The sequence below is a fragment of the Ipomoea nil genome, unplaced genomic scaffold (genome assembly GCF_001879475.1).
Source record: "Ipomoea nil cultivar Tokyo-kokei standard unplaced genomic scaffold, Asagao_1.1 scaffold1125, whole genome shotgun sequence".
In the NCBI taxonomy this organism is placed as follows: Eukaryota; Viridiplantae; Streptophyta; class Magnoliopsida; order Solanales; family Convolvulaceae; genus Ipomoea; species Ipomoea nil.
Genome location: NW_017617553.1, coordinates 378,994 through 399,365, shown reverse-complemented (window position 1 = coordinate 399,365; position 20,372 = coordinate 378,994). Strand labels below are relative to the sequence as shown.

The following is a 20,372-nucleotide window of genomic DNA, read 5'->3' as shown; positions in this document are numbered from 1 at the left end:
AAATTTGTCATGCCTTATGTCACAGGCCTAAGTCCAATACAGCATCCAGCGTCCGTACAGTGTCCCAGGCCCCTCTTACCCTACAGATGAACCTTACCCCTCATAGTGTCAAACTAGATTCGTCCTACATGAGATCATCAAGGGAACAACAATAGCTCCCGACCAGTTGTACCCTTCGAATCGCCTCGGTCCCATATAGTTGTCGGCATGCCTAACTCTACCAAACCTTAGTGTCTAAGGCAGAACAACCCTTGACTCTATTGTTACTTTCTACCTATTTTATGGCAAGTTAGCCAGTTGATCCGTTCATTCATTGGGTCTAACACGATCACGCAAACAATGCGGGACTCTTAATTAGGTCAATTATCAGATATTTAGGCATTATTTTATTTCTTCAACTTGTATACTTAGACAATGACTTCTATAAGTTTGATGTAAAAGCAGCACTTTAAATAAACAAAACTAATCAACAGGAAAATATTTGTATTCCTATAAAACAATAATTTTTAGAATACAAAATTCTTTGTCATAAATAAAGACCCCAAGACCAACCAAATTCAGATTCTTTCACTCCTTTATTTGTTTCTGTAGCGGCTCTCTCTGCTTCTGCTCTGCTCTGTTAGTTTGTTCTCTAGCTCACTTTGACACCTATAAAAAGGACCTTTGCTCCATTGCTGCTAGTCTCCCTCATTCAATTCATTTACAAGTACATATACATACAGACTATAGAGAGAGACACACATAAGGGGAGCTCTGTAGAGAGAGAAACAAAGAAATGTATGCTGAGAATGGGCTAATGTTCCCTTACTGGCCGAGCTTTCCTCAAGAAGCTCAGCAACTTGAAGACTTGTATTGCTCTCAGAGACCCAATGGCTCATTGGTGATTATTTATTTATTTCTCCTTCAATTTTTGGATTTTCTTTAACAATTTTACACTAATTTCTTATGCTTTTTTTTTTTTCTCTGATCAGTATTTTGTATTCTAATTTGTATACAAGATTTTGAAATTTTGATCCTGATATGGTCTATGAACTTTCAATCTCTTTTCTTATTAGGATGTCAAAAAAGTTTCAATTTTTTGGGACTTTGGGCTTTATTTAATATCCCCAATTTGTTGTTTATGCATACCAATTCTTTCTCCTTTGCTCGACTTAGGCAAGAGAAAGAAAAGTTCAAAGTTTTAGTTTGAAAGATCATCTATATATAGTATGTATGTATATGTATTTCTTTTTTAACTTTTGTAGGATATTCTGTTCTGTGTAATAGAGTATATATATATATATGGAAAGAAGTTGAGTTCCATTTATGTATTAGATCTACATGTGAATGGTAGATAATACTATCGCAATCATGAGTTCCTTGGGGAGTCTCCCTTTTCCAATAATTTTTCCAGCATTGAAGACACAAATGGCCATGACTTGCATCCTATTTATTCCCTTTTTGCTTTGATCTTTCTTGTTTTCTGCTGTGCCCATTTCTTGTCATGGATTCACTTTTTCACAGCTTATAAAGAGATGGGATATTAAAAAGGTTGAAAAAAGAAAAGCAAAAGTGAAGGGACCCTTATGTTGTCATAGATAGGGAGGTTTGTTAAGTGGGAATATGGATTTAGCAAATGGGTGTTTTTCTTTTTAATAAAGTATCAACCCTATCTCTTGCCCTTGAGCTCTTTGGATTTGAGGTGGAGTGGAAACTGGAAAGATTTCTGTCTTAATATAAGCTTCCACTAATCTTAGGTTTAACAAGTAGCGTAGATTTGGGTGATTGCGTTTTCCTGCTTAATATAAGAGTTCCTCATCAGAATATGACCTTGGAGGAGAAGGGATCTTTTGAAGACTCGAGAACAAATTTTAGAGAACTACAGGTCAATATGATCTTGTTCTTTCTTAAAATAGCCAGCCATATGATAACAGCAGAGTCGTCATTGCCAGTTTTGGTCTTCTCGAGGCTTACTAGTTGCAAGAATCTTTGGATGTGTAGTCTCTCTCCTTATCTAGGGATGGGCATGGGCTGTATGCCTGTATTTCTCGGGAAGCTGCGTGGTTCTTTTGCTCGGTTTCCATAATGTTTGCAGATTAAGTGTTAGAATAACCATTTTTCTTCCCCTCTTTTTTGTTTTTAATATCTTTTCTGGGTTCACAGGTTCTTATTACTAGTGTTTTCTAGATCTAGTTTGGTAATTTTTCTTTTACGGTTAGCAAATGGTCTTGTTACCGTCAAATATTTTCTCCAGATTATAGATTTTGGTGTTCTTTAATTGAGTTGAGTTTTCAATGGATGAAAGGCGGGATTCAAGTGATAGTAATTTTTGTGACTTTTATGGTTTTCGTTTTTGAATCCTAATTTGAGGCTCCCCTGTGTCTGTACAGACCACATCGTCTATATCAGATTATGACCTTGGAGGAGAAGGGGATCTGTTCAAGGCTCCAGAACCAATTATCGAAGAACCATTGGTGGATCTTGATCCAATGACAGCTGCTATCTCATTGATATCTTGCGGAGATGATGTCATCTCTCCCCAAGGCCTCGAGATTTCCAATATTGAATCGTCGTTTGAGAATGGGCAGCTCCTCAGCGAGGTTTTCTATGAATGCAAGAAAGATCTTTTGGCAAAAGACGGGATAGAAGCGCCACTCTCTGAAGATCTTGATGTCAAGATTCCCATTGCCGAGACCGATGAAAAGATGGCGGCATCAGAGGCGCATTTGGATTCTCAGGGGTCACTTCAGAAAAGCGTTAGTTCGAAGTCTCTAAACACCATGGACTGGGCACAATGCGCTCCATTGAGGCCTAATTTTTTCGACTTCCCGGGAATGGACTTTGGCGCTGCTGCTTATGGGATAAGAAGATCACTCAGTGAAGGAGACATAAAGGTCTAGTTTAATTTTGCTGTCATTTACGTGTTTTCGTTCATTTATCATTCGTCTTCCATTAACTTCACATCTCAATTGAGCATAATTACATAATAGGGTTGCGTAACAGCAACATAGTCCAGGGGCCTCGGTCTAGTATTGCAGGTTTCTTTCTAACTTGAAAATTTAAACAAATTAGCGCTAGTAAATCAAAAAGGCCTTAGAGTTCTCCTAAATTCCCTTAGGATCAAGGGCTTACCACTAAGACAATCCCCGAGCCACATGGTGGCCAGCTCGAATCTATAACCTGACTCTGATACCACTTGTTAGGATCAAACGCTTACCAATAACACCAAAAGCTATAATTTGTAGCGAAGACGCAACTTTATTTCCTTATAAACTGCAATCACATTTTCGAGAGGCATGGTGCTGGATTTGGCCCTTTACTGACCTCCGCCCAACAATCCCCTTAGCCACATGGTGCTGGACTTGGCCCTTACCGGCCTCCGCCCAACAAATTCTTACAGCACCGTAGAGTCGTGTGAATTACGTTTTGATAGCAGCCTGTTATTTGATGAGCATTAGTGATAGCAGATGTCTTACATTAGAGTAATGCTCCTCGTAACATTATCCCTATGATTTAACATGAAACACACGAGACGGTTAAATTCCTAGCAATGATTTATAAGACTGAAGATGACAACGAAATATATCGGTTTTAAAGAGTGCTGGGAAAAGCATGCAAGGTTTGTGATGTTGTATTCTTGTGTGACATTACTACATCTGTATATCCTCATTTTCATCTGTTTGTGGTTCTAACCACCAGCTGCGAGTAAATTCCTTCTATGAGACCTCCTGCGCATTTCTTGGTTCCGTGATGAAGTCTGCAAACTGAGAAATGTATAGCCGTTTCTGGCCTTTTCAACAGGATGGGGCTGGGTCATTGATAATGAGTTTTGTTGACAGACTCTCGGTAATGGTAATATAAACCTCATCCACTCCCCACACGGACAATCTCAAATTATACGCACTTCCATCTCTGAAGACCGAAAGGAGAAGCTATCCAGATACCGGATCAAGAAGGCTAAGAGGAATTTCGGCAGGAAAATCAAGGTAAGCTTTTCTTTCCGCTAATTTTTAGCTCCTGTTTCCAAAGGACCACAAAGAAGTAAACCAGCTTAAGTTACCTATAACTGACTGGCTCAAACCAAAAAATAACAGCGTTTTTTGTTTTTCTTCTTGTTATTGTATGGTGCAGTATGCTTGCAGGAAGGCATTGGCAGACAGTCAACCAAGGATCCGAGGAAGATTTGCGAAAACCGAAGAATCCAAGAGCGAGAAGCACTGAGTGTTCAACTCTATGAATAAGAAGGCAGAAGGGTGTTATGTTAGTACTGGGTAGTTGTTGGTGAAGAAGAAGAAGAAGATAATGTAAGATCTTGCGGCATTAGTAAGTAGTTTGTTGTTCTGTTCTTAGTTGCAATAATGTTCCTCGTAGATTAGTAATAATCCAACTACAGATGTACATAGTGTTTGCTGAATAAGAATGAGTATGTTCCATAAATCTTTCAAGGGTTCAAATCTTTTCCCACGCACATGTATACAACATAGAATAATACGAAACTAGAAATATATATGAATTACAATCGTAGAGTCCCTAATACTCCCTCTCAAGCATAAGGTTGGTGTGACAAAATATTGAGCTTGTACCGGAAAAACTAAAATCGTGAGGCAGGGGCTTCGTGAATATATCAACTAATGGTCTTTAGTTGAAAAATTGCTCTTCATTGTTTGACATTCTAAAGTGTGTATCATTTTACAAGTTTGAAAAAAATAATTTTTCTAAAATACTCAAAAGTTATTCTTAAATTGTCTTGTTCAATAGTTTTTAAAGCAAGATGAATAGTAGAAAGCTATAATTGTTACCTTGAAAAGATAATTAAACAAATATATCAGAAGTAAATTTTTTACAAATTAACTTACTTTGATTTACGAAAAATCTCACAATTATTATGGGTGAACCAGTGAAGCCTACATTGTGACTCTAACTGACTAAGGTCCATGTAGGGCGTAAACTAGTTTAGGTTCCACATAGTTATTAGTTCAAACTAAGAAACCCAATGAACACCTATCATAAAAAATCAAATTTAAAATTTTGTGATTACCAAACCAACTATTTGGCTTTGAATAATGTGGATGAGTGTTAAATTTGGCCTCTACTTTTTAACGACTTTGTTAGTATAATTTTTTCTAAAATGTTAGTGTATTTTCTCTATTTCTTTTTTCTCTCAGTCTCCAAACGTCGGACAAGGCGACGAAACTGGTCGTCATCTCCAATCGTCGAAAAATCAATTGCGACTCCTTCTCCGACGATTTGTTAGTCCCTCGTTGCCGGTTTTCATCTGGAAGTAATCGAAACATCGCCAAAACCCTAATGACAGGTTATTACAGGTCACTAACTAATTTTTGGGATTTTGATGCACTAAACTAACATATTTATGCGCTTAATTATCACTTTCAAAAGTTCAAATTTCTAATTTACTTCTCCGTATAAAGTTTGTAAATGTATTTGAACAATTTTCCACAACAAAATGATAAAAAAGTTAAATGTGCAAATGAAACAAAACCGGGTGTTGGTTTGGTTGAGAATATATTAGGATACAAACCAACATTAAAACTAAACAAAAGCAGTCAAATCTGTGTTGATGCTTCCATTTCAATACCTTCCTTGCTCCGCCATAGATCCTCTCCTCTCACAACCAAAACCCCAAAACCTCTGCTCTGTCTGCTCTGCAAAACAAAACACAAAAAAAAAAAAGTACATAAGATTGCCATTTCCTAAATTTCTTCATCTGCCAACAACAAATCACAAAACCAATTTCTCTCTCATTTCAATCTTTTCTAAAGTTAAAATCTTATTATTTTCATTTTAACAATGTGACATAATAAACATGTTTTTTTTCACCACCCATTCAGCGCAATACCCATTGTCTTCTTCGTCCAACTTTCTTGGAGACCATTTCTCTCAGAACTCACAACCAAAACCTCTGCAAAACAAAAAAAATCAAAAAAAAACAAAAACAAAAACAAAAGAGAAAGAGAAATTAGAAACATAAAAACAAGTCACAAGACCGCCATGTCTAGAATGCCCGCAATCTCAGACTTGGACTCCAAGCACGTTTGGCGCAATTTAGCACTCGCTTCTCTACTCCGGACTAATATAAGCCCACCCCCACCCACCCAACGCAATGCTTCTTCCTTGTTTTCTTCTCTGTCTATTATACATACACCCACCTGTATGTATATATATATTTCTATCTTTTTCATTATCAAAATTTTCAGCAAGAATGGATATTCTATAGCTCTAACACAGATTATTTTATGAAAATAATAATATTATTATAAAAATCGCATTTTTTTTTTCTTTCTTTTATATATATACATCTCTCTCTCTCTCTCTCTCTCTCTTCGATTTAGCAGTTTAATAAGAGTTGCGTGGCAGAGATCCCTATTCATTCATACATCTCTCTCTGTGTTTCAACGATTTTTCAGATCTTCTTCATTTTAAGAAATTCTATCTTCTGCGCGGAGTCTGTTCAATGATTGCTGCCAATTTTCCTTAAGAATTTGGATGCTTGCTTTGCGTGTGTTCGACGTTTTGGCGGTTTGAGACCTTAATCTGGAGCTAGGGTTTGGGCTCCAATTGTGGGTTTGGGTTGGAATTGGGGGTCAAATATTGGAGATGATAATCAAGCGGAACTTGAAATCGGTAATGCCGAGTTTAAAGCGTTGCCGAACTGGCGACTCGGGCGGAGATGACGACGAGGGTTCTAGGAATCGGAAGAGGAGAAAGGACAACAATAAGAATGGGGGGTATTACCCGCTGCATCTGCTCGGAGAAGTCGCCGCCGGTGTAATTCCGTTCAGTGGGTACGGTCTACAGCGGATTATGGCCGGCAGAGGCAAGGGCGGTGCTACGGCGGCGTCGTGGTGCACTGTGGTCTCATGTTGCCGGGACGAGGAGGAGGCGAAATCGAAGAGGAAAGAGAGCTCCAATAGAGTGCAGGAGGTTATTAATGCGCGGCCGCCGCTGGTGAGGACTTCTCGAGGACGGGTACAGGCATTGCCTTCTCGATTCAATGACTCTGTTCTGGATAATTGGAAGAAAGAGAAGAGTAAAGCTACTACTGTAAGGGAATTGAGTTTGGACCCTGAGTTCAATCCATATAAAGAAAAAATCAGTTTGAAGAATGGTAAGATTCGCAATGAAGTTGGGAATAAGAAGAGCATTGATGATGGTATAAACTATCAATGCCGTAAGTCTTCGCCATTCTTGGACGCTGAAACAGTGGAATTTGGGATCAATGGGTCAAAAAGTTTTGATATTCGCAAGTTTTCTAGTTCCCGGAGTTCTCTAACATCTCTGCATGATCGATACTGGGAGGTGGATAAGTCTCTGAACGAAGACTTTGAGGAATGTGTAGAACTAAGCTGCATTGAGGCATTGGCTACCCGAGAGGGAGAAAGGAAGCCTCAGAGATTTGGGCCCGAGAACTTTAATTCTGGGGACATAGTTTGGGCAATTTCTGGGAAGCATTGTCCTGCTTGGCCAGCAATTGTCCTTGATCCCAAGACACAAGTCCCGCCACAAGTTTCTAGCTTTCAGGTTGCTGGCACTGCTTGCGTAATGTTCTTTGGTTACTCTGGCAATGGGACACAAAGGGTAAGACTGAGACATATCAACTTGAGCTGATATGCTACAGTTTGACACTGTTAGTGTTCTCTGCATGTTCATGTATAGTGTGTGGATATAATGGACAAGTGATGTATTTTTTAAGATTCTGTGTTAATGAGCAGGATTATGCATGGATTCAGCGCGGGATGATATTTCCCTTTCTAGATTATGTGGACAGGTTTGCAACCCCCGGATTTATTCTACTTGATATAGAATTGTCATTTATATTGCAAACACACAAGGGTTTAACTGTTAGGTGTGGACATTTTACATTTAGGTTTCAAGGACAAACCAACTTGAATGATAGTGCACCAAGTGATCTTCGATCTGCCATAGAGGAGGCATTTCTTGCTGAAAGTGGCTTTAATGAGATGTTGATGGTTGAAATCAATGCAGCAACTGGAAATCTTGATTATCTCCAGACTCTTACTAGAGGGGTTTTTGAGGTATCTGATTCAAATCAAGATCTCGAGTGCAATTCACTAAACAAGGCAAGTTTTGTAATGACTCAAGACTTCTTTACTTGCTATTCTCAATTATTCGTATTAATTAAAACTGTCTTTTGCTTTATCTTGGGGACGAACTTTTTGTCATTTCCCGGGGGACGAGCCTTTTGTCTTTTCCCGGGGATGAGCCTTTTGTTGATAATCAGGGGCGAGCCTTTTTTTTTTCATTTCATGTGGATGAGCCTTTTGTTGTTTACTGGGGGCGAGCCTTTTGTCCTTTCTTGGCCAAGGCTTGCATCACTGGGCGATGGATATTGTTAAGAGGAAATCTTGCTTTCCTATCTTGACTTATGAAAGTAGATGGGCAGAGATAGGAAGGGAAACTAATGTAATGAATAAAAACAAAGATTTGGATTTTCTGGAGAGTTTCCTTCTCCTTAATTTTGACTTAATTCAGTTGTAATTTTATTAGCATAGAAATCTCCTTTATTTATATAGGAGGATTACATAGATTCAGTAAAGCATAAAACAGAAAGGAGAATCATCAAAATTATTACACATTTGTGAAGGAAATAAATCAAATTCAAATAACAACCAATTAAAGATATTTTGGAATAAATCAATCTCCTAATGTTCCTTGATGATCTGCACTGATTGCCCGTAGCCCATGGTTCTTTCCTACTGCTTCCCTATGCATGCATCAGTTACTTAAAATCAAATTACAACTTCTACTGTTTTTATGCAGGATTTGTTGGTGAAAAAAGAGTCAGACTCTTGTGAGGCATGTGGTTCATATATTCCTCCCAAAGCATCCGGGAAATTGAATAGTTCAGCTCCTGGGAGCCACCGCTTATGTGCTGCTTGTGCAAGGGTCTATTATGTTCTTTGCTAGTGTGTTTCTACATTTTCTATGACAAATGTCACAGAAGATATCAATTTCATTTGCTTTAATGCTAATGATCACATCTTCTCCATTCCAGCTGAAGAAGATCAAACATTATTGTGGCATTTGCAAGAAGATACGCAATCCCTCTGATAGTGGGACTTGGGTGTGTCAGCTTCACCTTTCTATGCATTTTTGTTGATCATATGATTATCAATGTTGTCTTCTTTAGATGCATCATTGGACTATTTCCTGAGAAAGATCTTATTATTCTTGGCTTGATTAGGTACGTTGTGATGGTTGCAAAGTTTGGATACATGCTGAGTGTGACAAAATTTCAAGCAGTAATTTCAAGGTCTCTTCATCATACTGTCACAAAAAAGCCTTTTTTTTTTTTTTTCCTTTTTCTAATGTCCACCTATTCAGGGTTATCAAGGCGACGCCTAGGCGGTGTCCACCTACCTATTTATAAACCTCTTATGAAAATATCAAACTAATTATTATATTGTTTCAATTGTTTCTAGGAACTAGGAACCATGGATTACTACTGCCCTGAATGCAAAGCAAGGTTTAATTTTGAACTATCTGACTCAGAAAATATGAATTCAAAATCCAAGTGAGTTTCATTGGAAATGAGCATATCTCAAACAACTAAGGGTTGGATGTATTTTTACTAATGCCTAACTAAGTAGGTTAACTGATTACAGAAATAATAAAAAGGATGGCCAAGTAGCGCTGCCTGACAAGGTTTCAGTTGTCTGTGCTGGTGTGGAGGGCATTTATTTTCCAAGACTTCATCTGTGAGTTATTTTAGTTAATTTTCCCTCTGTTATGGAAAGATTAAGGATTGGTACTAGGGCTAGATGGCTATTTCTTTGGCTTATCAGTCTCTTCAATATCCTTTATATCTTGCTTCATAACTGTCTATACAGTTTAAAGTTTGTTATATCCTGTTGCATAAGCAGTTGAACCCAATTGTTGCAGAGTTGTCTGCAAATGTGGGTTTTGTGGAACAGAAAAGCAGGCACTTAGTGAATGGGCACGGCATACAGGTTCCAAAACCAAAGATTGGAAGACCAGTGTGAAGGTGAAGGACTCTTTGCTACCACTGGAGCAATGGGTTCGTATTCTGAAACTGTTTATTTCCATTTAAGTTGCTTACTGGACCTTCTGGAGTTCTGGGTTCCATCACATTCTTGTTTATTTTCTTGTCTCTGTAGTTCCTATTGTCCTTCATCCTTCACTCTTCCACTGTATGACAAGATTCTAGTGTCACATGCACAGATTTTTAGCTTAACGTGGCAAACTAAGTTTGCCTGTGAGTTTGGTATTCCTGATAAGCATAGGTGTTACAGAGAATTGGATTTTTTTTTTTTTGTCTATTTATAAAGTCTTGGCAAAGATATTTATATGATTAACTTTTGTTTTTTACTTGACAGAAGATTAACTCTGTTTGACTTTCCAGATGCTACAGATAGCAGAGTATCATGAACAGAGTGTTGTTCCAACCAAATCTGTTAAACGTCCATCTTTGAAAGTTCGAAAGCAGAAACTTCTTACTTTTCTCCAAGGTAGACTGGGTTTTGAAGTTTTTTATGATTTGGCAAATTTTGCGCCTTTGCTGCTTCCACTGAATAAAGTAACTGACTTGAGGATACTTAAATATGATAGAAAAATATGATCCTGTTTATGCGAAGTGGACAACAGAAAGATGTGCAGTATGTCGATGGGTTGAAGATTGGGACTATAACAAAATCATCATATGCAATAGGTATGATGAAAGCTCTTTTCCTTTTTCTTTAAAGAATGTTATCTGCTTATTGGGACATCCTTGAAAATTTTTCAGTTGTAGTCTGTTCCTGTGAAATTCTTAGAGGGTAAAATTTGAACAAGAATACAGTTTCATATTTGACCTTACAAATCCTGTTATCAGGTGTCAAATAGCTGTGCATCAAGAATGCTATGGAGCAAGAAATGTCCGTGATATCACATCATGGGTCTGCAGGGCCTGTGAGACGCCTGATATAGAGAGGGAGTGTTGCCTTTGTCCTGTGAAAGGTCTGTACCCACTTCAATTGCTGTCTCTTGAATTTCAAGAATCCTAACAATGTTAGATATGGTTGAAATGAGTAGTTTTTATCATTTTGTACCTTTTTTCCAATTATTTCATTTCAAATATGTTGTTAGGAATTATTTAGGAGATAGCATATGAAAGCACCACAATTGTTTTTTTATTGTTTTTTTTTTGGTTTTTTTTTTCTTTACTTCTATATTGACAGATATTGTTTCACCCCTGAATTATTTTTTAATTTGGCAGGTATCAGTGGTTATTTTATAATGAGATTGCTTCAATATATGCTAACCTGTAATGTTGCATAATACAGGAGGTGCTTTAAAACCCACAGATGTGGCTCCATTATGGGTTCACGTTACTTGTGCTTGGTTTCAACCTGAAGTTTGCTTTGCTAGCGATGAGAAAATGGAACCGGCAGTTGGAATCTTGAGAATTCCTTCAAATTCTTTTGTAAAGGTATATATGGAAAACCTTAATTCTGAATTATTTAGCTCCATGTTTATTCATGGAACATTATGGTCTGATAACTTGGAAGAAAGGAACAACATACATTTCACCTGTTTAGTATACTGATCAATTTGATTCTTATGTTGTGGAGAAAGAAAACTTTAAAGGAAGTGATATTTTTCTCATATAAAGTATTAAGTTTTTATTTTTTATTTTTCAGATCTAGAAATTATGGAAGTTCAATTTGCTACTTTTTTTCCACCTATTGTTTTTTTTTTTATAAAAAGATGTTTGCTTGGCTACATTAACATATCTAACCAGTGCATAAAATCTGGGTTTCAGATATGTGTTGTCTGCAAGCAAATACATGGTTCCTGCACACAATGCTGCAAGTGTTCTACTTATTATCATGCTACTTGTGCATCAAGGGCAGGTTACCGCATGGAGGTGACATTTCTTTTCTTGATGAATGGCTGCTGATCAGCTACTCTGTGTCATAAGAATGCTCAATTTAGTTGTTCAATTTGGTGCATTGGATAATAGTGTCACACTTGCATCTTCTATGTTATTCAATTGCTTTAATAATCTTAAGTTATTGTGCCTCTTAAACCACTTTGTGGAATTAAGCTATCAAATTTTTATCGAAATTGTGTTTGTGATCAAATATAAAAATGTACTCCCTATTAAAGACCAAAAGCCATTATTTAATTAATTGATATTTTTACATGCACATGTAATAAAAAAAAAAAATCCTTTTATTAAATCTTCTCACCTTCACCATTTTCAACTTGCAACTCCATTACCTCAATGCCAGCGAGCATCATATAGTGCAAGCTCCAGAACTGGAGGTTATCATTTATTTGTGTTCAGCATCTCTGTTCCTGCTTGAATAGTGGATCTGCATCATTTGTAAGAACCACACTTCCTCCATTATTGCTAACATTGGTTTTCAAACTACAGTTGCATTGCTTGGAGAAAAATGGGAAACAAGTAACAAGAATGGTTTCATATTGCGCATACCACAGGTACTTGGCTACTAACTCTAGCTGGATTAGAGTATGAAACATAGAATGGGAGAAGCAGGGGCGAGGAATTCAGATTTTTTGATAGGTTTATTTGTAGCCAGAGTTAATGTGATGAAAGCTGTATTTTGAAAGGGTTTCGTGTTGTCATTAACAGTGCATTACATGCTGTACACTGCAGGCAAAATATATATCACCTGTTCCTGAGTTTAATTTCTGTTATCTTTTTTACAGGGCTCCAAATCCTGATACCGTTTTAATTATACAGACTCCAAAAGGGGTCTTCTCTGCTAGAAGCCTTCTTCAGACCAAGCGTACAGGTTCACGATTAATATCAACAAACAGATTGAAGCTTGAGGAAGCTCCAGGTGCTGAGGTTGATGAAATCGACCCATTCTCAGCAGCAAGATGCCGTGTTTTTAAACAACTGAGAAATAAGGTATACTAGATTGACAATTTGACATAAAAGTGATAAAACAGAAATGAAACCTTTAAGCTCACTAAGAAAGAGATTGATGATCTCTACTTTTTAGCACCTATTATGATCTATTCTTGTCACTATGTCAAAATAATGGATATAAACTTTCTGCTGAGTAGACATTATGCTGATGTTGCTTCAAATTCGTAAACTTATCATTTTGTGTCATCATCTATAGTCTATTAGTAATAAAAGGATATAAGATTTTTCCCCAGATCAAATGGATAACCTGTTTATGATTCAAATTCTGTCAGTTAAGTTACTGGGATCTTTATGCTCTATTGGGTACTCTACATGTCTGGATTTTTAATGCTGTCATACTACTACTTGGAAATATTTTTCTTTATATGTTCACCTTACTAATGTTGAAAATGCTGTGGCACTATCAGCTGTCCAAGTGAGGAACTTCTCATGTTTTTTTGTTGTGTATTATAACATTTTAACATTGAATAAAATTTTGTTACTCTCTTTTTTTTCCAGAGGACAGGAGAAGAAGCCATTTTTCACCGGGTGAAGGGTTCATGCCATCATTCTTTAGCTGCAATACAAAGCTTGAATCCAATAAAAGTAGACTTACTCTTTCGTCCACTTTCTAGGCATGTTTCCACTTTTAGCTTCAGAAGCATGATGTTTCTTCTTTTTCCTCTGACAGAAAGTAGAGGAGCCCAAAACATTTTCTACCTTCAGGGAGCGGCTTCGCCATTTACAGGCATGATGATCCCCAGCAGCTTCATTAGATGACCTTTTCTTTTTTTTTTTTTTGTTATCAACATCTAACCTTTTGGGCTATTTATTGGATCTACAGAGAACGGAAAATGATCGGGTTTGCTTTGGGCGATCTGGCATACACAGATGGGGTCTTTTTGCCCGCAGAAACATCCCAGAAGGAGAGATGGTACATTGTTAAAAGTTTTATTTTTATTGTTCAATCCATAGTTTTCTCGTCATGAAACAGCTTCGGATTATTGTTTACAGTTTCATTAGACTCAAAATAGCTGAGGAATGTTATGTAATTATGGTAGTCTCCTTATGGAATAATTATATGCTGTTTTAGGCAATCAAAGGTGCTTACTTCCACTATAGGGTCTAGTTTCATCTTGGTTTAAGATCTTATTATGTCTTCCTTATGGCAATAATTTGATCCAATTTGGTAGATGTTGATTTTTTTTTTTTTCTCGTTTATACATGAAACTCAGAATTTTACAAGTGGAAAATGGTTATGGTTGACCTTTCAGGTTCTTGAGTATCGTGGTGAGCAAGTGAGACGAAGTATTGCTGATCTGAGGGAGGCACAATATCGCATTGAGGGGAAAGATTGTTATGTAAGTAGATTAATAGAACCCGTTTCTTGATTCAGAGATTAATACAAGAGATGGAGCAGGAAGAAAATAAAATAAAATCACGAGTGATGTAAAATTTTTGTTTTGCAGCTTTTTAAGATCAGTGAGGACGTTGTTGTTGACGCGACTGATAAGGGGAACATTGCACGCTTGATAAACCATTCTGTAAGTAGCATTAGTGAAATTGCTCATCATTAACACCCCACCCCAATCTCTTAATCATATCCCCACTATGGGCGAAGAGCCCAAGGGAATGATCACATTAAGCAACATACATAGATAGATTTAAGGAGTCATCTGTTTCTTAAACTTGGTTGTTATTAGAAATTAGGAAATTAGTTGTTGTTTATCTGGCAGGCATGGCATGTTGATGAAGCATTTAATTTTGATTGCAGTGCATGCCAAACTGCTATGCAAGGATTATGAGCGTTGGGGATGACGAGAGTCGGATTGTGTTGATTGCAAAGACAAATGTGTCTGCTGGCGATGAACTAACGTATCTCTCTCGCTCTCTCTTTCTCGAATGAATGGTTGTTATTGATTTAATAATATGATTGAGTTTGGGTGGTTGCAGGTATGATTACTTGTTTGATCCAGATGAATCTGATGAGTTCAAAGTTCCTTGTCTGTGTAAAGCTCCAAACTGCAGAAAGTTCATGAATTGAATTAGGTTACACCACAGAGTTGCTGCAAATTCTTTTTCTCCGCAAGGAGTACTTCTCTCTCTAACTCTCCATCTCACTCCCTGACGCCATAGTCTCTGCACACCAATTTTCGCCTTTTTTCCGGTTTAAAGGATTTGTGTAATAATTAATCTTTTTTTTTTTTGGTTCTTATATGATGATTTTAGGTGAGAAAAGGGTGAGGTGGGTGGGGGGGTTTGTTTCTATAATATAATTTTATAGGTAGGAAGGTTGAGGGGGGCATGGCATTTTGTATAGATTTGTTGGTGACTTTGTGAGTGGATTCCTTCCAAGTTCCAATACACACATTTTTCTTCTCATACTGGCTTGCTTTGCTTCTCTTTACACTTTACTCATCAAAAACCATGCCCTGCCTTGCCTTGTTATTATGGCGTTTAGTTTGTTCAAATTTGTCAAACGGCGGTAGCAGCTTTAGCTTTCCGTGCTCTGCTCCCGCTGGCCGCTGCCAAACATATAACACTTCCGCCACCACTACTACTATAACTACCATGGGTGAAAGACTGAAATGGGAAACCTTTACAAATTGATGACAAAAATAGAAAGGTTTTATAAAGGACAATATTGAGAAAAACTCATTTGGAATTTGAAATATGCGTTTCTCGTTAGAGACGGAAGTTTTAAATGAATTTTTTAATATTTTTTTTTTTTTATGGTTGGTCAAACGTGAAACGCAAAGTGTCACTTGTGTTATACGAGAAACGGCCACTTGCGTTCTTCTCACGAATGGATAACCAGCGACGCCATATGCCACTTCCCCATTTTGCATTGTACATTTGTACTCACTCTGTCGCGGATTTGCTTTTCCTGATGGCTTTTATTTCTCTTCTTTGTTTGAAACAGTGAGGATGAGAGGTTTATGTAGAGCAGGGGAGACAGGGGTAAGCCATTCATGATTTGCAAGCTATGCTGGCGCTTTCTAGTGTAGACACACACACACACACACAGATCACTTCCCCTTCAATTTCAATCTGTACCAACTCCAACTTCAATTCGTCTTTCTTTTTGGAGTTAATTACCAAAATGGTCCCTTGACTATAGCGAAATTACCAATTTGGTCTTTGACTATTTCTTTTAATCAATTAAGTTCCTCAGCTTTAAAAATTTTAACCAATTTGGTTCTCCGTTAGTCAACCGTTAACATGGGACCAAATTGGTAATTTCGCTATAGTCAAAGGACCATTTTGGTAATTAACTTTAGGGGTGGGCAATTCGGTTTAGTTTTCTCGAATCGAACTGCAATAATATACCGAACAACCGAACGATATTGGATTCTTGTATACCGAACGGTTCGATAAAAAAACCCGATCCGATCCGATCCGAATTGTTCGGTAAAAAATTGAACTGAATCAAAAACCGTTTGATTTTTTTTTAAAAAAATATAATAATAATAATAATAATAATAATAATAATAATAATAATAATAATAATAATAAAATAAATAAATAAATAAATAAATAAATAAATCCAAGTCACTTGCTGCTTGCTCTGCCGTTCAACTCGATCATATTCTCACGGGTATCTCTCGTAAATGTTTTATTTGATTTCTTTATGGTTTGTTATCAAAAGTTCTATATTATGCGAACCGTTCAGTATACAAGAATCTATTACCGTTCGGTTGTTCGGTATATTACCGAATCTAACTAGTTTGGTACGGTTCGGTTCGAGAAAACTGAACCGAATTGCCGACCCTTAAAGTTAATTACTAAAATGGTCCCTTGACTATAGCGAATTACCAATTTGGTCCCAAGTTAACGGTTGACTAACGGTCAAACAAACGGAGGACTAAATTGGTTAAGATTTTTAAAGTTGAGGGACTTAATTGGTCAAAAAAAATAGTCAAGGACCAAATTGATAATTTCGCTATAGTCAATGGACCATTTCGGTAATTAACTCTTTTAATATTGTATTGTTGTTTTAGTAATTATTAAGTATTGTGTGCATGTCATATCTAACGACACCAACGATATTAACTAAAAGGGCTTATTGTGTGCATGTCATATCTCAAACAGTCAAGCATTTTTTTTTTTTAGGTGTCAGTTTATTTTTAGTATTTATTTTTTAAAAATATTTTATTTTGGTTCTAGTATTATTGTGGTATGTATATTTTTTGTCATTTGTCAACAAATTATTTAAATGGCCTTAAATTCATGAACATTTTGATTTATTCAGTTTGTTAATTTATTTAATGTATCTAATTATATGTAAAATATTTTTTAATAGTTTAAAGTTTAATTTTGACCTTTTAGTTGTGTCAAGTAGATATTTTGTATATTCTAATTTTTTTTAAAAAAATGTTATGTTGTTATTTTTAAAATAATTTGTGTGCGAACTCAAGAAATTTATGTTATATTGGATTATATATTATAATTGTTAGGAAACACAAATGTTTAATACGGAGTATTAGTTTGTTAAATTTTAGAGGTTTTAATATAATTGTTATGTAAAATTGGATATAATTGTTTCAAAACACAAATGTTTGATGGGTTTTTTTAAAAGTTTGGATAAAACCACTTTGCGAACTTTGATAAAAATTGAATGAGAGCTGCCAGGTAGTCGGTTAGCCTTTTCACTTCCAACAGCGTGCTGGCTGGTGCATATTGAGGATGACTTTCATCTTCTCAGGGTTTGACTCGATTCCCCTCTAGGTCACCATGTACTCCAAGAACCTTTCTCCTCACATAGTGAATGTGTATTTCTTTGGGTTTAACCTCAGGTTAAACTTCCTCATCACCTCAAAACTTGCTCGTAAGTTCGCAGCCTGAGTGAACTCCTCCTTACTCTTCATGAGGAGGTCATCCACATACACTTCCATGCTCGTACCGAGTAGATCCTGAAAGAGTTCCGCTACCATCCGGGTAAACGTCGTTCCAGAGTTCTTGAGATAGAATGCCATCACTTGGTACCAGCACACACCGTCAGGAGTGATGAAGGTCGTCTTCTCTTCCATCCTCCTTTTCCATAAAAATTTGGTGGTAGCCTAGGAAGGCGTCCAGGAAATTCAGGATGGAACAACTGGTTGTCTGATCGACCAGCAAATCGATTTGGCGCAGCGGGAATAGGTCCTTCATATAAGCCTTGTTCAAATATGTGTATTCTACCCACACTCCCCATGCTGGTGGCTTGGGCACTAGGACAACGTTGGCCAACTAGGCGAGGTACTCAACCTCATTTACGTGTCTGGTCTTTAAAAAGAGTGGTGACCTCATTCTTATTAAACTTTTGGCACTCAGTGGCCAAGTACCTTTTCCACAGCACCACTGGCTTAGCAGTCGAGTCTAGAACCTACCGATGAGTGAATATCGACTTGTCGACCCCACACATGTCCTCAAGGCCCCATGTAACACCACTTTAAACTCCTTCAACACCTACAAAACCGCCTCATACATATCAGTCGATAGCTCGACCCCGATTCTAACCCATCTCTCAAGGCAATCAACCTCGAGGGCTACTTCTTCCAACTCTACGGTGGGCTCTTGTTGCTTGATCAACTCCTCCTTTGTGGCCTACTTAACGATTGCGTGAATTGTCATATCCATCTCTCATATTTTCCAACAGGCCTGCAAATAACATAACCAACCATTGTCTGGTTGCAACGGGTAATTCTAACCCCCTTCTACAATCCAGAATTTCACACACATGTGCTCAACATAAACTATCGTGCCCAAGTCCTTCGGGCTTGGATAACCGAGGTTCACATTGTAGGACGACGTCAGCCTCACTACCATGAACTCTATGTCTACCTTCTGCACCTGGGGTTACTGGTTGATCTCCGCAGGTAGAATGACCGAGTCCTCTACCTCCACCAAATCTCTTATGAAACTCTCCAAGGGCGTTTTGATTGGCCTCAAGTAACTCTTCTTGAGACCCAGCTTCTTAAAAGCCTCTAGGTACAAAATGTTGACATTACTACCATTGTCGACTAACACCCTTCGAACCACCGTCTTCTTTAGTTCCATTGCGATTATGAGGGCGTCTTGGTGAAACAAAACCCCCTCGACAAGTCATCATTAGAAAAGCTAATGGGCTTGTGCCTCATATTCTTCTAACACTCAACCTGAGAGACTCCCCCCAATATAGTTGTCGTGCCTACTTCTTTCACTCACCCAAACTATCTTCGCCCTTTAGCCCACCGTAGATCATGTTAATAACTGGTTTGTGCCTTTAGTTCTGCTCGATTAGTTCCTCCTCCACCAATGGACACTTTCCATTATTTCCCAAGTGGGATTTTACTGCCTGGAAACTTGCTCGGTGGGAGCAGTTTTCTTAGCATCCACAAGACTCGACGTCATTGATTTGGTGGTCGACAGTCATTAGACGGACCCTGCCGAACCCTCTGAATGATATCACCAATCTCCCTTTGCAGAATTAGGCACTGCTTTGTGTTATGACCCATGTGTCGATGGTAACAGTAGTATTTCATCTCATCATATGTTGGTTCCACTAGTTGCGGACGATCTCTTGGGCACAAAGGATGTGGGGGTGGCAAAGCGGTCAACACCGACTGAACCTTATGCACTAATAGAACAATCGAGGCCTACGACCCATAGAACGAGTAACTAGTCAACCAGTCGCACACACTTCACCGTGGTGGAGTGCCTGCCTCTTAGACCCAGATTTGAAAGAAAGAAGATAAAGGAGAATCATGAGAAAGAAGAAAGAAAGCAAGTAAGAAAGAAGTGAAAAACGAGTCAAGTGACTCAACAGAAAGAAAGAAGGAAAGCAAGAAAGAAAGAACAGAAAAGCGAGTCAAGTGACTCAACAAAAATCCTCCACAGAAAAGTATTTATTTTTAATAAAGAGCGTTAGTACAAGTATGTATGTGTGTGTGTGTGTGTGTATATATATATATATATATATATATATAGTGAAAGGTTCCCGTGCGGTTGAATGCTTCCCGTGCGGTTGTGCGGATGATTAATGTGCGTGAGTTTTGTACTCAATGTGCGTGAGTGTTGTGCTTAATGTGCCTGAGATTTGTATTTAATGTGCATGAATGTGTAAAATGCAGCAGAAAATATGGATGTCAGCTTCTTCTCCATCCCCAGTAGCCATTGCCCCCTCCCTGATGATGATGATGCGGAGGCGGCTATGGTGGTTAAGAATTATGGGAATAATACAACAGAAATCCACACTTAGTTGGTGTGCAAATTTTGTTGTGCGTGCGTCATCTATATAAACATTCAACTGCACTGAAGGTAGCTGATAATCCAGAATCCATGGCCAAATTGAAGGAAGAAGTAACAAGAAGCTTGGGCGTTAATGTGCATGAGTTTTCTGTTCTGCTTCCTTCTGAGCTCGTAATTCTGAACTACTCACGCACATTAAGTACAATACTAGGCACATTAAGTACAAAACTCAAGCATATTAACATTACGCACATTAAGTACAAAT

The 20,372-nt window shown here is 37.7% G+C and overlaps 2 protein-coding genes across 4 annotated transcripts; both read left to right on the top strand.

Annotated features, from left to right (window-relative positions):
- Positions 1-572: 572 nt before the first annotated feature.
- On the top strand, positions 573-4,416 carry LOC109183444 (two-component response regulator-like PRR73). 3 transcript variants are annotated; one of them, XM_019333536.1, is made up of 4 exons: positions 586-880; positions 2,370-2,873; positions 3,819-3,965; positions 4,111-4,416. In XM_019333536.1, the coding sequence occupies exons 1-4, from the start codon at positions 776-778 to the stop codon at positions 4,198-4,200; spliced, it is 846 nt and encodes a 281-aa protein (XP_019189081.1). In that variant the 5' UTR covers positions 586-775; the 3' UTR covers positions 4,201-4,416. The 3 variants fall into 3 exon arrangements, with proteins under 3 accessions (XP_019189083.1, XP_019189081.1, XP_019189082.1); XM_019333537.1 differs by lacking the exon at positions 586-880 and adding an exon at positions 1,712-1,864; XM_019333538.1 differs by lacking the exon at positions 4,111-4,416 and having other exon boundaries at positions 573-880; positions 3,679-3,922.
- A 1,359-nt stretch (positions 4,417-5,775) lies between these two features.
- On the top strand, positions 5,776-15,284 carry LOC109183432 (histone-lysine N-methyltransferase ATX4-like). The gene is made up of 23 exons (XM_019333519.1): positions 5,776-7,575; positions 7,710-7,765; positions 7,865-8,078; positions 8,779-8,904; positions 9,014-9,082; positions 9,203-9,271; positions 9,441-9,532; positions 9,624-9,716; positions 9,901-10,036; positions 10,382-10,487; positions 10,588-10,687; positions 10,850-10,974; positions 11,301-11,446; positions 11,780-11,884; positions 12,398-12,462; positions 12,694-12,898; positions 13,418-13,504; positions 13,590-13,646; positions 13,743-13,832; positions 14,173-14,259; positions 14,368-14,442; positions 14,673-14,773; positions 14,852-15,284. Exons 1-23 carry the CDS (start codon positions 6,595-6,597, stop codon positions 14,940-14,942), a joined length of 3,276 nt encoding a protein of 1,091 aa, XP_019189064.1. The 5' UTR covers positions 5,776-6,594; the 3' UTR covers positions 14,943-15,284.
- Positions 15,285-20,372: the final 5,088 nt, after the last annotated feature.

Bases quoted from the DNA above. Each gene is read 5' to 3' on its own strand.
- LOC109183444 (XM_019333536.1), top strand. From the start codon at position 776: ATGTATGCTGAGAATGGGCTAATGTTCCCTTACTGGCCGAGCTTTCCT. The intron at 881-2,369 runs GTGATTATTTAT...GTGTCTGTACAG, and splicing joins AGAGACCCAATGGCTCATTG to ACCACATCGTCTATATCAGA. The intron at 3,966-4,110 runs GTAAGCTTTTCT...TGTATGGTGCAG, and splicing joins ATTTCGGCAGGAAAATCAAG to TATGCTTGCAGGAAGGCATT.
- LOC109183432 (XM_019333519.1), top strand. From the start codon at position 6,595: ATGATAATCAAGCGGAACTTGAAATCGGTAATGCCGAGTTTAAAGCGT. The intron at 10,488-10,587 runs GTAGACTGGGTT...TAAATATGATAG, and splicing joins ACTTCTTACTTTTCTCCAAG to AAAAATATGATCCTGTTTAT. The intron at 12,463-12,693 runs GTACTTGGCTAC...TCTTTTTTACAG, and splicing joins TCATATTGCGCATACCACAG to GGCTCCAAATCCTGATACCG.